The 20,293-nt window shown below is 31.7% G+C and overlaps 1 protein-coding gene and 1 long non-coding RNA gene across 2 annotated transcripts in view; both read right to left on the reverse strand.

Moving 5' to 3' along the window:
* Positions 1-20,293, reverse strand: part of LOC115878174 (ATP-dependent RNA helicase dbp2-like) — a 33,396-nt gene that overhangs the window by 7,658 nt on the left and 5,445 nt on the right. Inside the window, exons 7-11 of the mRNA XM_030894585.1 lie at positions 13,105-13,166; positions 12,992-13,051; positions 7,402-7,641; positions 6,348-6,555; positions 5,380-5,689 (exon numbers count right to left, since the gene is read on the reverse strand). Coding sequence (XP_030750445.1) covers positions 5,380-5,689; positions 6,348-6,555; positions 7,402-7,641; positions 12,992-13,051; positions 13,105-13,166 — 880 coding nt within the window. The remainder of the gene's footprint in view (positions 1-5,379; positions 5,690-6,347; positions 6,556-7,401; positions 7,642-12,991; positions 13,052-13,104; positions 13,167-20,293) is intronic.
* Positions 3,333-4,515, reverse strand: LOC115878175. The gene is made up of 2 exons (XR_004049477.1): positions 4,313-4,515; positions 3,333-4,164 (listed from the first exon to the last, which is right to left on the reverse strand). It is a non-coding gene; the product is annotated as an uncharacterized LOC115878175 (long non-coding RNA).

A 20,293-nucleotide genomic window follows, 5' to 3' on the forward strand; every position in this document is an offset into this window, starting at 1 on the left:
AATAAATAAATATTCTTCCATATCATGGTCTACCAAACTGGTATAAATTTGGAAAATAAGTTTGTTATTAATACCGTACGAGCGAAAAAAAACGGGGTAAACTGGGGAATGACAATCGATGATAATTTTGATGAATATGTTTCCAAAAATTATTTTCTCTCTAATTTAAATTATCAATCATTTTTACTCAATATAAAAATAAATTTCAACCTTCTTAAGGCCAACTGGCAGTAAACGCCATTAAGAAATAAAGAACAGTATGGGCCAAGTAAATGACAACTAGGGCTTAACCTCGTCAAAATTATAATCGATTGTCATTCCCCAGCAGTCTTTGACTCCTTTTTATATATGAAGGTTAATTTAGAGAATTTTTTTAAATATAGAGTTCAACAGGGTGTCCCCCAAAAAGGTACATATCAAAGTTGTGTTTTTTGCAATGGAACACCCTATATATTTGATTCAATTGATTTTCGGATTTTAGGAGAACAATAAAGGTGAGTTTCATTAGAGAAGTATATGACTAAAATGTAAGTTTTTTGACTAAATTTAGCATTTTCTAAAAATGAAGAACAATTTTTAAATTTCAATAAAAGCTATCTAAATTGTCATTTACCCGGTATTAATCAATTTAAAACGTGACCCAAAAAGTTATACAGGGTGAGATAATTAATATTGAACATTAGTCACCTTTAAAAGCAACTTACTCTTTTATTTTAAATGGAATACCCAGTATATTATTCTGATATTCAATAGGGCATTCGTGTCTCTCCAAAATAATATTAAGGTTGGCTACCCCTCAAATAAAGATTTTCCTAGATATTTTCATTTTTATGATTTAGTGTCAGTAAATCTTTATTATGTAATAATTTAATTAATTAAATTTGGGGATTGATAAAACTTTTTAATAGGTAATACTTTAACTTTTTAATTTATCAATGAAAACGAATCTGAGAGAAGTGTGGCCGGTATTTAAGAAGACAGTAGATGGAAACTGTAGGTAGGACGGTAAGGACGGTAGGTAGGACAGTAGATAAGACGGTTTAGGTAGATAAAAGTTCGGGTAGGTAGATAAAAGTTCAAACGCCTTGCGTAACCATCTTCTGATGCGTGTCAAATACTCGTCAGCGAGTAATGGCAGTAAGTAAGTAAATAAGTAAGATAAGACGGTATGGAGGACGGTAGGTAGCTGCGGTTATCAGGAGATACTATTGGTTGAATGGTGTATGGTAGTATATCTAATTGTGGCGTTCGTCTCGCCTTAAGTACTACTGAAAAAGGGCTTTCGGGAATCCCGAAAGAGAGCTGAGTTAAAATCGGACAAGCACCAGCCAGGCTTCTCTGCTAAAAATGTGGCAATAGTTTTTTTTTTAAATTACCCATTTGTTTATACAAAATCTATTCGCTAAATAAATAATCATTGCAAATTCCTTTACGGTAAAAATGAATAAATATTTAATATTATTTCTAACAAATAAATGAATTATTCGGCCATGGGATATTTTACTAATTAATAACAATTAAGAAATCAGCTTAGACTAATTAATAATTCCAATCTTACTTACATACAGTATATCCCATAAACAATCAATTTACATTAATATAGGAGTTTAAAAATAGAATAAATAGTTCCATTTTAATACTAGCAATAAACCATAAGTTTACATCAACACAGTATCAACATTTATCAATTACAACAACATTTATCAACAGTATTTTAAATAATAAAAATAAAAAAAAATTGCCCCGGCCGGGATTTGATCTCAGGTCTCTCGCTTCGTAGCTTGAATCCTGAAACATTGCCCCACGGAGCACGGAGACCTGATCGTTAAAAGTTCAATAACGGTTATATAAACGAATCAATAATAAAAAATATAACTTCTTTACGATATGTCTGACGTTCCTTCAACATAGCTGTCATATTAGTTCAACTTTAACAACTAGTTATCATTTCGTGTCAGTTAAAACGAAAAAAATTCTCGGAAATTTGCCGAAAATAGTTGGTGGACTTTTTTGTGAGTAACTCCCTCTCAGCCTGTATAACTTTTCGGGCCAAATTTTAATTTGGTTTAACATACAATGATTATTGTAATTAAATGATATGTAATTACAATAATCATTGTATGTTAAACCAAATTAAAATAATGGCTATACAGAGTAAATTACAATTTGGGTGCTCTTATTGAAATTTAAAATTTATTCTTCATTTTTACAAAATGTAAAATATGTCAAAATCCTTACATTTTAGGCATATGCTTCTTTAACGAAACTCACCTTTATTTTGTTTTCTAGGATCCGAAAATCAATTAATAGCTTTATTCGGGTTCGTTTTTGAGAACCGTCCTAGAATCGTTCTCCCACTGCGCAGTAACTACTTGCGCAGTGGTTTGAATTCTAGAACTGTTTTTGGACCTTTTAAGGACTATGAACTACATGATGAAACCCGAACGCTTTTCGAACTATTTTTGGACGAAAGTGAAAGTGACAGAAGCGACTTAACCTCACTATTGAAATATGAGAGATGTCCTTAAAATTTGTTTGTTTATTACAAAAAACAACACTTGAGCACCCAAATGGAAGATTACAGAGCAGTTAAAAAAATAAGATTTAGTAGTGAATTTCTATTGCATTGACCGCCAGAAATTATTTCCTTTTCAGGGTAATTTCAAGAAATTCAAATATACTCTAGCTTTATTTCGTTATAATATGATCAAAATTTAGTTAATGTTCAATTCCTGGAGGATTATACTATTTATTTTCACAGAAATAATGATTTGAGAAAGCATTTAAGATAGTGTTAGGACAGCATTTGTGACATTTGAAAGTAGGTAAGTTAAAATTACAACTGTAACAGGATATGTACAATATATAATTGGGATTTTATAGATTGTGATATCTGACTAAATATGAACTAAAAATGAACAGAATTTTAATAATTTATACCTAAGAATAGTACATTGGAATGTTCTCGAAATATATCAGGTACATACATAAAAAACTGCCATTTATCCTTGATATAAGTGGTTTGCTTCTTTCTAATTATATAGCTAACTCTCTATTTTCTAATGACCACAATATTATAATCAAAATTGATTGCCAAAAAATTATCTGCCTTTATATATTTAAATTTATACATATTTATGTAAAATATAACAACACACATACATAGGATACGTAATTAGTATAAGTAGCTAAATAATGCAATATTAAAAAAAAGTTTTAATTTATATATTTTATATCTAAATAATTTATTTGATTATGTATAATAAATTTAAGTACATAGCTATTTCAAAATAAAGCCCTACAAAGGAGAGACATATTAGGTAGGCTAACCATGCTTTCTTTTTAGATATGCCAATAATTGCCGAAGGATATTTAAAGAATAACTGGGAATAATAAAAACAAATGGTTTGCATTAATCAAATACTAATTGTGGAATCAGTGGAAAATGATAAATGTTTAATATAATATATAGTTTTGCACTACAGCCTTGAACAGAAAATAGAAACCAAAATTATGAACAAAGTTTTACAGGATTAATTTAGAACAGATGAATTTTGCCTCATTATTCTATAATTAACATAAGAAGCCTAATATTGAAGACATTCTAGTAATAGAAAAATATTTAAATGATATGCTATACAACTACAAAAAATTCATTATGGTCATAACTGTTTATTAATTTAGTTAATAAAAATTATCAATTTTTTTACGTTAACTATTTTTATTTTGTTACATTTCTAACCCCCAAGAATCTTAAAAATAAGTTAAATTGACTTCCATAGAGCTTTAATTTCTAATTGTTATAACTGAAACACTTTAATAAAATTTTATGTTAAAAAAAAATTAATTTGTGTTAGGTTAGGGTAGAATGATAAATATGAAATAAATAATAAATATATACATACTACATATATTACTATACTAAATTTGTAATTTATCCCTCTCTACAAGATCATTTTCAGAAATATTACTTATAATAATAAAATAATTTAGCTCTTCTTGGTTAAGCTGGTTTCATAAGGGTAGTTCAGGCACATTTTTCAATTGAACAATAAGTATTATTACAATACTAATTTGTAGATGAGGTACATATTTTTTTTCAGTTTCAATCAAAGTCCTACTAGTCATAGGTTCTTGTTATAATATGTATGTATTGTCCATCTCCTAAAATAATGAATAAATATGTATAATTTATTTATTTTATCTTGTTATATAAGGACAAATGTTATATATTTCACATACTACTGCCATGTTAACTATAACTAAATAAAGTAATATTTTAAATATCAAAATAGTAACAATATTTACTTACAAAATAAAGCAGAATTATTCATTCACCATGTTCAAATTGTCTTCTTAATTAGATACATATTAGGTAGGTACTATATGTTAGAAGTATAAGATTATTAGCTACAGGTATCAATTCAGAATTATGGCAGTGCTGAGTATTTAATGAAAAAATACACTTTTCTTGCTAAAAATTAATAATTATTTATGAGTTATTAATCGTTTAAAAAAACAATACCCCCCTACCTGCAGATATATTATGATATTTAAATATTCCGAAAGTACTCTATTAACATCTGTAAAACTTATTACAATAATTCAATATCCTCATGAAAAATATCATCTTGAAAGTCAATTTGATGTATTTTCTTGCAATAAATATCCTGGATGGTAAAAAAAACGTAAAACATAAAACTTTTTAGGTTAGAAAGAAAAGTACAAAAATGGTCTAAAAACGATTTTTGCTGCCCAGCTAGGATCAAATTTGAACTGTTTTTTCTAGTTCTAGAACCGTCCGCGTTATAACCCGAACATTTAACTTGATCTAATTGAGAATCCAAAAAAGGTCCAAAAACAGTTCTCATCGAACCCGAACGTAAATTTTCTTCTACGCATGCGTATCACCGTTCTAGGACGGTTCAAGAAAAAACCCGAACAAAGCTAACATATAGGGTGTTGGGGGATAAAAAGTCAAATTTATTTTAACTTTTTCCGTTGACGGGCAGAAGTTAAAAACTTTCGGATGAAAAGTTGCGCGAAAAGATTATGACCAGAGCGCTGTCGGATGATCGTATCAACGGATGGCGGATACATGAACATTAGTTAGTAATTATTATTATTAAATAAGTGTTTATATGCATTCCTAATTCATCGTTCTGCCACAATCATATTTATGTTTGAATTGTCAAACGTCAAATAAACCAATAAAATTGCATAAAATCAACGACGGACGACGCATATTTTTTTTCAATGCTTACAACTAATAAATGTATTATTATTCCTGAGTATTGAACTGAATTATTAAACTGAAATAATTGCCATTTTAATTTACAGGTATCGCCTGTCAAAATCTTTATCAAATTATATACTTACATGCTGTTGCATCTGTAATTGCGCAGGCGGTTGTCCTGGGATCAAATGAGGCTGGATATGATTTACCATGGAATTTTGCACGTGATTTTGAACAGGCGGCTGATTCAAGTGAGCCGGCGCCGGCGGCATCTGAGTGGGGGGCGGTGCCATGTTATTCTGAGGCGGCTGCGCCATAACCGGTTTGGGCAGTGGCTGTGGAGGCGGCGCAGACGAATTCTGAGCAGGCTGTGGAACGTGTTTTGGTGGAGGTGACGGAGGTTTAGTTTGTGTGCTGCTTCTTGGTGGTAGAGGACTTCTTGATCTAGACCGACTGAAATGGATATAGGAAAATCAATAAAAGTTGACCTGTATCAAAATATTTGACGAATATACATGGTAATATTGTCACGGTTACTTTTTTTACTTTACTTTTTGACAAGCATCAAATAAAATTCGTAACTTTGTTACCGATTTTTCACTTCAATTTTAGACACAATACATATACCGGGTGCGTCGAATCGAATGACATTTCATATGTCAACTTTTGACATATTCAACACATGACTGTGTTAAAAATACTAATTTTTATTCAAGGAGCCTTTTGGAAAAATATATTTGATCGTCTAATATTTTAGTGTCTTGTCCTGGTCGGTTAAAAGATGCCCAAATTGCATTTTTAATAATAGCCCCATTTTTTTAAATGGCCTGAAGGTGGCTCATTAGCATATTTAGAACATATTTAGCATATTAAGTATTTTATACGAATAATTTGATACCACACACTTGGTATTTCGAGTCAAATTGTCGTTATGAACCGCATGTTACAATTTCAAATAAACCATATGCGAAAATGTCAAAAGTTGACATATGATATGTCATTCTAGTCGGAGTGTCATTTTCTATTGAATAAAGTAAAAAAATACCGAGGGTAAATACCATTTACAACAAATAATGTGCAAGCATCCCTGTTCATATGAAACTATATTCACCTGCTGCTAGAGCTGCTGGAATAAGAATAGGATCTCCTGCGTCTCCTATCTCTGGACCTGCTCCTGCTTCTACTCTTGCTACGGCTTTTGCTACGGCTACGATCTCTATCTCTCCGACCTCTACGAACGGGAGATCTGGATGGGGATCGAGGTCCACCGCGACCTAGCCGACCTCCTCCTCCACCGCTTCCAAGTTTACGCCATCTACCTGTCAAACAAAGTAAAGTAAATACAATCAAAATAAAGAGAAGTTCCTCCACAACATTATATGAAATATTGAACTTTCCAGTTTTTTTTTGTTTCAATAATATCCTTCAGATATGTATAAAAACACTATTTTCCAAATATTACACCTTAGAAATAAATAACTTGGTAAAAATTGTTTAAAGTTACGTGCGTGCGAAAAGCGTGTCAAATAGCCCCAAAAACGCGCCAAGCCTAATGATGTCAAAGATTATGATCGAGTTTGTGTGTAGTGCGCAACAAAACTAGCTGCGGAAAACATATCCTGGCCGTGTTTGCTGCGTCGAGGTGAACAGGGTGTCTCATTTTCGTGCGTTTTTTATGAGTAGAGCTACAACGATGCGATTTTCACATTGCTCTCGTACTTTTTTATAAAATTAAAGATGCTACACACAGATCTGTCCTCGCCCCCTTGGTTTCTGCGTTACAGGGAAAAATTAAAATTGTTGCACTTTTCGACCCCCTTCGTATCTCAATTATCTTATACTTTATCGAAAAGGCGAAAACTTCTCAGAGTCTCAGAGTTTTTCATGTAGAACACAGTGGCGTAACTAGATTTTCGCTGGGAGCTGTCATTTTTGAAATATAACCCAAACTTATGTCTTTTTTACGGAATACACTGTATATATTTCTTTTGTTATGAGCTTTCCAATTAACGTTAGATTAGTTTTACATTGTCATGTAAGATTTGATAAAAATATTTTACCTTTTAAGATTTTTTTGAACAATTAAATTTTAAGATTTTTTTTAAATTCTCTGAGAACTCATAAGTTAATAAAATAATTAGTATTTCACAGTTGCTCACACTTACTTAAACCACCACCTCCCGATCTACCGTGATCGGCCATATCCTGCAGCTTAGGGTTGATCACTTGCTTAGCTTCTCTTAGTACAGAAACCAAATCACCCGCTTTGTTGGAATTTTGCGGTGTGAAGAACGTGTATGCTGTTCCCGTTTTCTGTGATCGACCAGTACGACCAATGCGGTGAACGTAATCTTCCGAATTGCAGGGATAATCGAAATTGATAACGAACTTCACGTCTTCCACATCTGTAAAATAGTTTTGAGATGACGCTATTAAAATTATTCTAATTTGACAGTGACAAATCAACTATCGCTTTTGAGCGGTGACGACTGGTGAATGTTTTCGGTTATGCATTTTTTATTAACTAAAAAAAACACACTGTAAGGAGAACATAAATAACAATTATAGATTGTGTATCTTAGATTTACCAGATGGGTACAAGTCGCCACTGCTTCACAAATAGAATAAAACGTTATAATGTATTTCTTATACTACAATTACCACTAAATTTTCGATTCAATACGTAAAACAAATTTTATAGCATATTATGAGATCAAGTTGAAGTAAACAAAATATTATGTTTTATTTAAAACAGCTATGAAATCTTATAGTTGATTTGTAGCCTGGAATAGCTACGATACATCTCAAATCCATAAAACACAGATCTAGCTATGTTAAACCGAGATCTGTGACAGAAACACATCCTTCGCGAATAGACAATATCTTAATTTATGATATGGGATACCCACAATCTATAAAGTATCTAAACAACCTGTAAGCAACAATGTATAATAAATATCACAGATAACCTTATACAAAAACTATTGTATCACCTTTAAAAAATATTTATACTTACGATCCTACAAACTTATAATTAAAATTTAATATCAAGAAACCATATAATCTTACATAAAAATACTTATAAATACCTATATTTGTATGTAAGTTTTATCAATTATTCACCTATAAATAATAAGCAAAATTACGCTAATAAATAGTAAAAAAATATATTGTAGAATAATAAAGGAACCCAAGCTTTTTAATTTTTACAGTCGGCCACAGCACAAAAATTATATTTTAATAAATCATGTCATTGTTTTGCTATCACCTCCTCACCACCTCGTTTTAAAAAAATGATATTTTAAAATAAATAAACTTAAATAAAATAAAATATAAATTGAAGAAACTCTCAAAACAAACTTGACTATAAATTTCAACTACCTATTGTATATCTCAGATATTAAAGAAACACCAAGTTTAGCTGTTAGTTAAAAGCTGAGAAACTGTATATGCCACAAACAATTTATTGTAGTACAAAATTTGCTTTTTTTTATTTATTAGTTTTTTTATATTTCTTAATGTAATTTATAAGCAAGCATCTAACAATAAACTCATTACACATTTCATTTTATATTACTAAATAATGTATAATATGCACCTGCAATTATATGTCTATGACCGGCCTTACTAAACAGACAGACATTTCTATTCTAAACTGAATGTTTATATTTTCTAGTTGATAGTCTCTCTTTAATAATAGTAAAGAATATCAAATATTGTTTTGAGTTTTTCTTCCGTCAATTTAGACCAGCTTTTACAGCTAAATTAATATTAAAACTAAAAAAAAACAAAAAAATAAATTAAACGACCAGACCAAATTACGAAAAAAATAATTAAAAATAAAAATAAATGTTCAAAACACATAATAATATCCTACCTATGGGTGTTTGTCATTGTTCTACAACGATCGCAGTGGCCTAGCAGGCAGCGTTGCCGGCCGGCAGAGGTCGCTGGCCAACCGGCCGCCGTCAGCTTCTCTGTAGTCCTGTCTCTGCACCGCCCGCTCCCACCTACGTCAGTCTCATTAGGCCCCATTCACGCACACGGACCGGTACCGCGTACGGCCAGAGACGCACGTTGGCTGCGGCGGCGGACACAGGCTTGGTTGCCAGCTCTATCAGAGAGAAGGCAGGCCGACAGCGGTTGGCGGCCCTTCGAGATTCGCTCAGTCAGAGCGTGTAACGTCGTCAGTCAGAGAGAGGCACACATGCGGAACGTGTGGTTGGCCATTTGCAACACAACACACGTGTACATTGTGCGTGCCTCTGAAAAAAGACGACATTGGGCTAGGTTTAGTTGCGCTGCTGCTGGGCTGGGGCGCTTCGGGATTGATTTCGCTAAATGGTTTGGCTACCAGCGCAATCCAGCATTGATTCAGATGGAACCTTATTTTCACAAGTTTACGTACCGTGTGATTGAATAAAAACTACCTCAAAATAAGCGTCAGAATAACATATCAGTTTAAGTATTACTATATACCCGGTGCGTTTCAAAAGTGGCTGACCCCTATAACTTTTTTTTTCAGATAAAATTTGGCTTGTTAGTATATGACATAAATTAGGATTGATTGACGTATTCAATTTTTTGGCCACTTCCTGTTTCACCGGAAATGACTACAACTTTTGATTTTTAAATGGCACCCTCTGTATATTTTACTTTATTCAATAAAAAATGACACTGAATAGAATGACATATATCATATGTCAACTTTTGACATTTTTGCTTATAAAAAAATCGTATTTTAAATTTCAATCTAAAGTGCCATGGCTGTGTTAAAAGCACTAATTTTTAATTAAGGAGCCTTGGAAAAATAGATTTGATCATCTAATGATTTTTGTGTCTTTTCCTGGCCGGTTAAAAAATCGTTTTTTAATCATATCGCAATTTTTTCCAATGGAACAAAGGTGGCTCAATAGCATATTTGAAAAAAGCATTTTTACGAATAATTAGGTACCACATACTTGATATTTCGAGTCAAATTGTCGTTACGAATCGCATGTTACAGTTTCAAATAATTGAATACGTCAATAAATCCTCATTTATGTCATATATGTACTAACATACCAAATCTCGTTTTTTTATCTGAAAACAAAAAAAAGTTACAGGGGTGAGCCACTTCAGAGATGCACCCGGTATATACTTCACTGAAGTTCTTGACAGTGAAAGCGCCAAGTGACGTCCTAAGCGATACATTGTAAGGCAGGACGCACACAAAAAGAGCAAAACAGTTTTAGTCAAATACGTCTCACACTGATCTGTCCCGAGATTTAAGACAGGTTTAGGGTCATTTAGCCAGTCTTGACGTTACACTCACAACAATTGACGTTAATCGATTGATCGTCATTTTATGCCGTGCAGATTTGATTGTAAATAAAACATTTTGCTACTCTTTAAAACAAAACACAATATTTTTATAAAAGATAAAAACGATTTTGTCCGGGATAACAACGTTTTTGACTAAGATTGTTTTTATGTAATGCCTCAAAGCAAATTAAATGGCTGAACGCAAATTTCAATCGCGAGGTTTAAGACAGGTTTAGGCTCATTTAGTCACAGTCAGACTGATCGACGTATCGTCGTTTTACGCCGTGCATAAAATAAAATATTTTGCTTCAAAATATAATTTTTTATTGTCTCAGGCAAAATCCTTTTTGTCTAAAACAGTTTTACTCTTTCTGTGTGCGTCCAGCCTTAGGGAACCAATAAGGGTTTCCGCAGTTCTCATTGGTAGTTTCAGGAGTCGCAAGCGATACAACGTGGTACAGTGTGTCCCATTTTCATTGCCCTTGATATACAAAATAGTCATACTGTGCTTCGTTTACAAGGTAAAGGGCGAAAATGAATGAAAATAATGGGGTATATACTTATTAAATAGTTAAAATAAAAAAGATTCTTAAATAGTTTTTGACATTTTGAAACCAGTAGTGTAGTCAACTTTAGCAAAACTAGCAATGTTTTATATCCAAGAATAACAGAGATATTTGGCATGGACAGCAAAAATTAGATACACTATAAACAATAAAACTTTAAAGATTAAAATTACTATATAAAAAATATGCCAAATATTTTATATACAATAAAGATTAAAAAAAAAATCAAGATATGATTGAAGAAGCAAGCTGACACTTTAAAGAACTTCAGAGATTGACAGATACAGCAAAATTTTGAACTGAAATAATAATTCTAACCATATTGTGATGTTCTTTTCATTCTATCAAACGATATTGTGAATCCAGAATAATCGAAAATTTAAAAAAATACGGTATGATTACATGAATTTGTAATTTAGTTAACCTTAAAACCGTATTTTCATTTGAGATTAATTATAAATTAGTAGGTTATTATTATTAACCATATGTATCATAGAACTGAAAAAAAAAACGGCGACAGAGTTGAAATGAAGATCGCTGCCATTTTATATCCAAAAATTTTAGAATGTCTTCGATCGTCATTTTTAAGCCAAATTGACGGCGTTTTTTTTTACTATACGGTATATGGTCACTGCAAATTTCATGGAATATCACCAGTGAAACATAACACGTTAAATAAAAAAATACCTATAGTTCCTCTTCGGTAACTTTCCTAATATAGCTAAACATAATTCGTCAAACACAGTTGAAGGGTACAGAGGAAAAGAATCGAGTCCAATTTTGACAAAATTTGGTTAAAAGCGTCATTTTATACTTCTCAGCCCAAATTTTGGTTTTGTGTAAAAATGATCACAGTTACTACATTTAAATTAGGTTAATTATCAAGGTCCAAAATATTATAAGCGCTCCGCAAAAGAAACGATTAGAGTCCATATTGTCGCGTCTTTTGTATAGTGTTTCTAAATACTGTTGTGAAAAGCGATCATAATCATGGACTCATCCTTTTTGCATGTGTAAGCATGGAGTGGTGCCACGTTTTTGCTTAAAATATAATGACAAAAACTCTTACAGGTATTTATTTTAAATGGGCAACCACAATAGTTGATAATAACGTTAATTATAGCTGTAAATATTCTATTAAGAATTTTTTCATATTCCTATTGTATTGGGATAATTATGTCGGATAATTAATAACGAAAATAAAGTTACATATTTTCGATATTCTGTGTAAACACTACTTTTAGTGAATTTGATCTCTTTTCCCTCGTACCCTTCAATTACTTTTTTTACAAAAAATATGTTATAAAAGTCAAAGCAGAAGCGTTCTTAACTGAAATTAATTAAAGATATATGTATATTTTGATTTTTATTTTTGGGGTTTGTTTTGGCGGCTATTCCTAGAAAATTACAGTTTAAGAATCCCAATAAAAAATACAAATTACTAAATTTATTCATACAACCAATAAAATAAAGCACAGAAAAAAAACATTTCAGTACTTCAAAAATAATTTGGTTCTATAGCTGACTCAATTACAAATTTATTTACTCATACAGTAATAGTATTCAAACAGTAAAAAGAAAAATGACACTAGATCGTCTATTGCAAAAAATGCATTGTCAAAAATGCCAACTTTAAGAATTTCTAAATTTATCAAAACTAAAGAAAATTTTTCTTTTTTGGATTTAGTTATTTTGCATTAAAAATAAGGTCTCATCAAGAGAGCAGGCTAATAAGTAGCATTATTTTAAGTGTTCTATTTTTCTTCAAATTGAGCATATAAAAATTAGCCTGTCTATAATAATACCACTGACAATCTTATTTGATCAAATAAAACAACAAAAAATCTCTAAATAAAAACAACGTGCATTCTCTTTCCACACTTACCCAAACCACGAGCTGCAACGTCTGTTGCTACAAGAATTGGTGCCTTACCACTCCTGAAATCTAAAAAAAATTTTTGTAAAATAGAAATATTTTATATTTTTTGTACTACTTACCTTGTAAAACCCAATCTCTTTCTGGTTGTGTTTTATCACCATGAATGCACACTGCAGGCCACCTATCAAAATCATGAAAATATTCAATATTTAATGAGAAAAAAATATGCACTGACCACCACGGAAATGGATATCTAAAATTTTCACGTATTTTTTAATATATTTTTTTCAAGTGGACCGATTCTGATGATTTTTTAAGTTATTTGTAGAGAAGAGGTAAGTCTAAGGAGTTATTTGTAAAGAAGAGGTAAAGATACAAATACACGGACATCTCTCCGGTGCCGGTCCTGATAAATGTAGATACTACTGAATATTAATAAATAATATTTTCTTGCCTTTAGCTGTGTATTTTTTCTAATTTCGAAAAATCGAAAGTAGAGAAAAAAATATAAAAAGTAAAAAGAAAATTGTTTTGCTTGTCGTAAAGGGGGAACCAGAGAATAGGGACATTAAAGAAATGCTAACTTCATGTTAAAAAATGGAAACAGACGTCACCTGGTGTCGCCTGGCAGTACTAGCTAAATTCAGGAGAATTTGAGGGGCGGGGCTTAAAAGAGGGGAAATTTTGAAAAAAATATTTTTATAAGTATCACTGAATTACTGTTTAAAGTTAATAAACATATTTTTTATTACTTTACTATAATTTAATGTATTAAAAAATATGTCTATTAACTTTACACAGCAAATCAATGATATTATTAAAGGCTTATTATTTTCAGAGAAAATTCATAGTAAATAAATTACACATTACTAAACAATATCATTTATTTTTTAGAGCTGCGATTTATATTACAATAATATTGAAATATATATATTTTTTTAACAATGAAAAAGAATATCCCGGAACCTGAAAAAGAAAGATGATCAATTAATGACTTAAATTAGTTCAAAATACATTTTGCAAATAACTAGTGAATTGGACAGATAAACATACTATTAAAAAGACATTTTAGTAGTATATTATCATCTATTTACTGATAATACATAAGTATATAATAGGTAAATAACATGCATAAGGCACTATGATACAACTACCTGTATCATGATAACACACTAACATCACAAAAAATATATGCTAATTTAAATTTCTTTAATGGTCTAATGAAACACTATCTAGCCTCAATGCATGCCATTCCAAAGGCAAAAAAAACTGTTATACCAAATAAATATAAGCTGAATAAAACATAAACCAAGCCAATGTGCATAAACAACCAAAAAATGCATCAAAAAATACTTTTATCAGATCATGCCCTTGGATATATTATGTATTTTATATATCGCACATCCCGTTCAAAAGTTTACTAACTCAAAATAGAGAATATAGAGAACATTGTCAGGAGAAGTAAAAGAAAATTTAAGTTAACGCAATATGCTCCTTTTTGCATATTAATGGCCAAATAATGTAATGTTGATTTAATAAAAATTTAACTGGCATCCTTCTGAGGTATAAATCAGATTAAAAGGACATTGTTTTTGTAATAATTGTTTGTTTTGTAAACATTTTTTGAAGACAATACAGTTTTGAACGGGCTGTGCGATATAAACAAGAATCTTACTATTATTTGAGGTTAGAAAGTATTTAAATAATATAAAACATAATCAAAATCATTTTTCATCATAAATTATAGAGGTACTTACGTGTTTTGATATTATTACCAGGAAATAATACGTTTAGTTAAACAGGTACGCTGCCAGGCAAGTTCTATAGGCGGGTCTTTGCAAAAGTTGAAATCTAAAAATACAAAAATACGTTTACATCTTAGTTGTATTTATGAATAAAGTATTTGTGTGTAATTTCTGACTTACCAGTTAACTGAATAATCGCATTAAATACATCCAAATGGTAATTTAATATTGTAAAAAGAAAATTGTTTTAAATCACTTGCCAGGACAGCCCGGCCAGCTTCTTTGTTGACAAAATGGCCGCGGTATCATGATTTAAGCAATGTGAGTGACAAAGAAAGCCAATGCCTGGCAGATGTTGCTTTCTTTGTCGTTGGTCCTGGCACGTTTAAATTTGACTGTTGCCTGTTTTCCCAGACAAGTGACACCCCCGTGAGGGGAACCAAGCTCCACTCCCACAACCGGTTTCTGGGCCTACCCTTCATCAGGTGGGCTGTCCAGAGGCTGGTTCTCACCGATACGGCAAGCAAAACTTTTTCAATATCAACAGACGATGTCGTAAAGTGTCGGTGAGATATTAGTGCATCTCCCATAAAAAGATGGTAAAGAGCGTTTTTCGGACAGACCACCTGATGAAGGGTAGGCCCAGAAACCGGTTGTGGGAGTGGAGCATGGTTCCCCCCTTTACGACAAGCAAAAGAATTTTCTTTTTACTTTTATATTTTTTTCTCTACTTTCGATTTTTCGAAATTAGAAAAAATACACAGCTAAAGGCAAGAAAATATTATTTATTAATATACACTAAAGCTGTAAGAATTTTGTTCATTTCATATATACTACTGAATATCGACCCCTATCCTTGCTGACAGCCAAACAACCACACTGTCGTCAGATAACGAACACAACGATGCAGCGATATAAATCAGTATTGGAGAGTATTGGAATAATGAGAGGAACTGCAACTGCCGCTGAGTTGAATTTAGTGTTTTTTAAGTTTACTTTCGGAGAACTGTAACCATATTCCAAATTATTTTGTATTATTTGACATTTGTGTCTAGTATTGTAACTTTATTGGTAAATTGAAGAAATTATGGAATATGTCGATTGTAAAGGGTTCTTCAAAGAAATCAGCAGACGAGGACTACGGTCAAATTTAGTTTTTCCTTTGCAAAAAAGGTGTCATTTTATTATAACTTTGGTATGGATCTTAGTTCTGACACACCCTGTACATTTCAAAATAATTTTAAATTATGCACATTGCCTTCCTACCTATACCCTTAAAATATTTTGTTTCTACATCTTTCCGTTTTCGTTTAATCAACCAAGGCGAATGAGGTGCGCCACACTGTATTACTGCCTACTTTTTATGTATGTTTTAGGCGGCATTTATATCACTACATCGCGTTGTTTTAGTGTATACAGGGTGGTCCGAATTATATTCCGGAAACTTCGGCAGCATATTATTCTGCAGACAAAAATAAGTAAAAAAGTTCGTATAAATGTACATATATCCTAAAATGCTTAGTTTCGGAGATACAGGGTGTAGAAGTTTCATTTTTGTTTTGATTTTTTCCAAATATTTTCTGAAGTAACGTCAATATTTGTTTGAAAATTGGTGTCTGGGAGTTTTTTGACATGAGAAATTTGATTTTGATGTCAATATGACTCCTATTTGTAGGGGGCGCCACCGAGATGTGTTTTAACTATTTTGAAGAGTAATAACTTTTTGCTGTACCTGTATAAAACTACAGAGTATAAAAATATACATTTTCGTGATTTTTTACGTAAAATGTCTCTTTTTAAAAATGGCTACGAACAACCATTCTCAAGATATTGAGAATGGAAATAGTCAATGCATGTCATTATTTTTTTGACAAAAAATAAACATGTTGAGTAGATAGTTATTTCTTTCAAATGATAAATTTGGGAAATTTGTATTTTTTTTATATTAATCGTAACTTTTTCTTCAAAAAATTATGATAAAACAGTTTCTGGCGAATTTTTGGCACAAAACATTTCAAATTTATGATTTCAGTCTAATTACTATTTAGTCAACATGTTTAATTTATGTCAATGATGACAGGTACTGATAATTTCGATTCAAAATATCTCGAGAGCCATTACTCGTAGCGATTTTTTATGTAAAAAACGTCGTAAATGTATGTTTTTTTACTCCGTTGTTTTATACAGGTAGAGACGAAAAGTTATTACTTTTCAAATCAGTTAAAAAACTTGTAGGTGGCGCCCTCTACAAGTAGTCATATTAACATCAAAATCAAATTTCTCTGGTCAAAAAACTCCCAGGCACCAATTTTCATCCAAATATTGACGTAACATAAAAATGAAACTTCAACACCCTGTATCTAGGAAACTAAGCATTTTAGGACATACATTTATACAAACTTATTATTATCTGCAGAATATGATGCCGAAGTTTCCGGAATACAGTTCGGACCACCCTGTATTATGAACGTTGCGAAAACGCATCCTTGGCAAAATATGTCTATATCTGTTAAATGGATGATTTTCTTGTAATATAGTGGCTAAATTTCTTATGCAAAAAGAACTAGAAAATGCTTTATATAATGTAGTAGATGATTTAGAAAGTATTTTTTGACAATTATTTTTCCTCGTTCCAGTTATTTTCCCATCTTTCCGAAGAAGGTTATTTTTCTACAGAAACTATTAGAGAAAATAGAACTTTTTGTTATCCGTTAGAAGCTAACAAAGTTGTGTATAAAAACAACAAGGCTATTATAGCTTAGTTCGGTTTTTTATTACCGATTCTGAACCGTCCTAGAACTGTGATAAACATGCATAGGGGGAAATCTCTAGCAATTTTTTACCTGCGCATGCACAGTAAAATTCTAGGACAGCTCAGAATCGGTAATAATAAAAACACGAAAGAAGGTTATATTCCGGCGCACCACACTGTCAATGGTATATCATTAATACAAAAGGTATTTAATTAGTATGGAACGACACCTCAGTTGTCACAGTCATAAGTAACCATTACAATGACGAACCGTTATCCAGAGTGAAAAGGTAAAGCAAGCGAACAGCCTAATGTTATCAAGTTGTAAACACATGGGGGTGTGACAACTTCATGTGACAACTTCATGACAACTGTATAGCTAATTATAAAATAGGGGTGTCTGATAAAAAGTAGTGGTGGACTTTGCTTGTGAACACCGTAGATAGCGTTGTGGTAAATGCTTGGAAAATTTCTACATCGCTAATGATAAAAAATTAATATAATCAGTATTATCTTCTTCAAAGGCGAATATCTCCAACAAAAAAAAACTGTTGAGATGAATCAAAAAACAAACTATCTAGAAAAGATACAACTTGATGACAAACTGGTTTTTAAATTCTTTACTTTATTAAACCAGTTCACAGGATGTTTCAAACTTTCGCTAAAATATCAACAATTTGTTTTCTCTCATGTAGCAAGCTTGTGATGGCCTGGATACTTATTTTTCCAACCACGATCTTGATTTAAATATGTCAAAATCCCAGTGTATTGCTTTTGTAAATCATACTGAAACCTGACTCACATTTAGAGATAAGAACCAACATGAAATTAAAATCACCAAAACTTGATCCTCTCTTGGCATTACCACGCCATATAAATCACACGGCAGGCCAACTCGCTTTGGCGAGAACGCTACGCGCATATCCTAGCGCACGCCGCCATTATGGGTGCCAGCAACAGAAATTAACCAGTGTCGTAGTCAGTCGTAGTCTTTGTCATCGAGAACATACAGTTACGGCGGCTTTGAGTCAGTAGCGTGCGGCTTAATTTATTTCATTCTTTTCTTGAGTGATATATTTTGTTTTTTTATTTTTGTTTATTGTGTGTGATATATTTGGTTTTTGTAGTTTAGTAGTACAATGGAAGTCCGAAGTTCTTTTAGTTTTAATACTCAATCATTGCCTACGTCATTCAAAGTAATTTTTATTATTAGGTATCCTGCAAAATGACAAACAAGATTCATTTCTAAATTACTGTTTTTCTGATTATCCGTATCTATTTTTAATTTTTATGGATAGCTCATGACAATTCAGAGAGAAAAGAACAGAGGTCTCGTTGTTTTTTATAATAATGTTACGGATTCCGACGTAAACAATAAGGTCTGCCGTTTTTAATAAGATGTTTGCCAGGTCATTTTGGCAATTTTCAGTACCCGTGTGTAATATTCGGACACAAAGTTTTTTAAATGTTTTTCTAAACTGGATGGGAATAATGATAGGTTTACAAGATATTGGAATTACAAGAATTACAGGAATTACAAGATAAAGTTGTCGTACAAGATTTTTATGAATGCAACTGTACACTCAAATCTCGCGACAAGCTTTTATATAATATAAAATTCTGTAATGACGTTATAAGTCCATAATAAAAGTAATTTTTTTCTTTTTAATGTATTTAAATAAAACCTTGTTTTAAAAAGTTTTTTTTTAAATTTATTTTTTACTTTTTAGTTATTCTGGTTTCTTAGTGCCACACACTTAAACTCAATTCTTTTTCTTAAATAACTTCCTATGGGCATCCTAATAATATGTATATCGATTTTCATTAAAAAAGGAGAACTTAAAAAAACGACAGCTGTCAAATTTGACAGTTCAAATATAATGAAAACCGACTATGGGGTAGGGAGTATCCAATTGGCGCGTTCGGTATTCACGTCCGACCGCTCGGATCGATCTCTATCGTTCGTTTATGACATCCAGATGTAGGGGAAGTAAATCTGAATCGCGTTCGGTAAATAAAATCGGAGCAATCGGACGCTGATCTTTTTGCTCGGAGAATTTTGACGGAGCAAACAGATTAATTTGAATTAGTGAGGTTAAATTTCCAAGTTGTTGTCAAGTTTAAAATTGTTTATTTTGTTGCTTAATGCAAAATGACGTACAAAACTCAAAAAAGAAATTACTGGTCCTTTTGTCTTTGAAAGTTGAAAAATTTCAATTGGGAATTAGGATTTCAAACTTGTCACTTTTCCCTTAGCGATCCGAACATTCCAAACCGTTCGGTAATTTCACGTTACTCAATCCAATCTGTGATCACGTGACAAAAAATCCGTTGACATCTGGATGTGATTACCGAACTTAGCTAATATATCGATTTTTATCAAAATCGGACAACTTTGAGATTTTTTTGACAGCTGTCAAATTTGACAGCTCAATTTTTTTTCTTTCATTTTAATCCATGGCCATCCTATATATAGATTTTTATCAAAATCGGACAACTTTTAAAAAAATTTGACAGCTGTCAAATTTGACAGCTCATTTTTTTCTTTCATTTTAGCCCATGGCCATCCTATATATCGATTTTTATCAAAATCCGTTAACTTTGAAATTTTTTTGACAGCTGTCAAAAATTCGGGTCATGCCTTGCAAGAAAATGTATTGTCATCGGGACTGAACCTACATGCCAAATTTGAATTTCCTACAATGAAAGGAAGTGCTTCTATAGATTTGCCCCGAACAAACATACATACAAAGCAAGTTAAATAAAAGCTTGTAAAATAAGCTAGGGACTGCTTTCCATTAGTAGAGATAC

This window comes from Sitophilus oryzae, unplaced genomic scaffold (genome assembly GCF_002938485.1).
Source record: "Sitophilus oryzae breed Bouriz unplaced genomic scaffold, Soryzae_2.0 scaffold_1500_pilon_pilon, whole genome shotgun sequence".
NCBI classification, from domain to species: Eukaryota; Metazoa; Arthropoda; class Insecta; order Coleoptera; family Curculionidae; genus Sitophilus; species Sitophilus oryzae.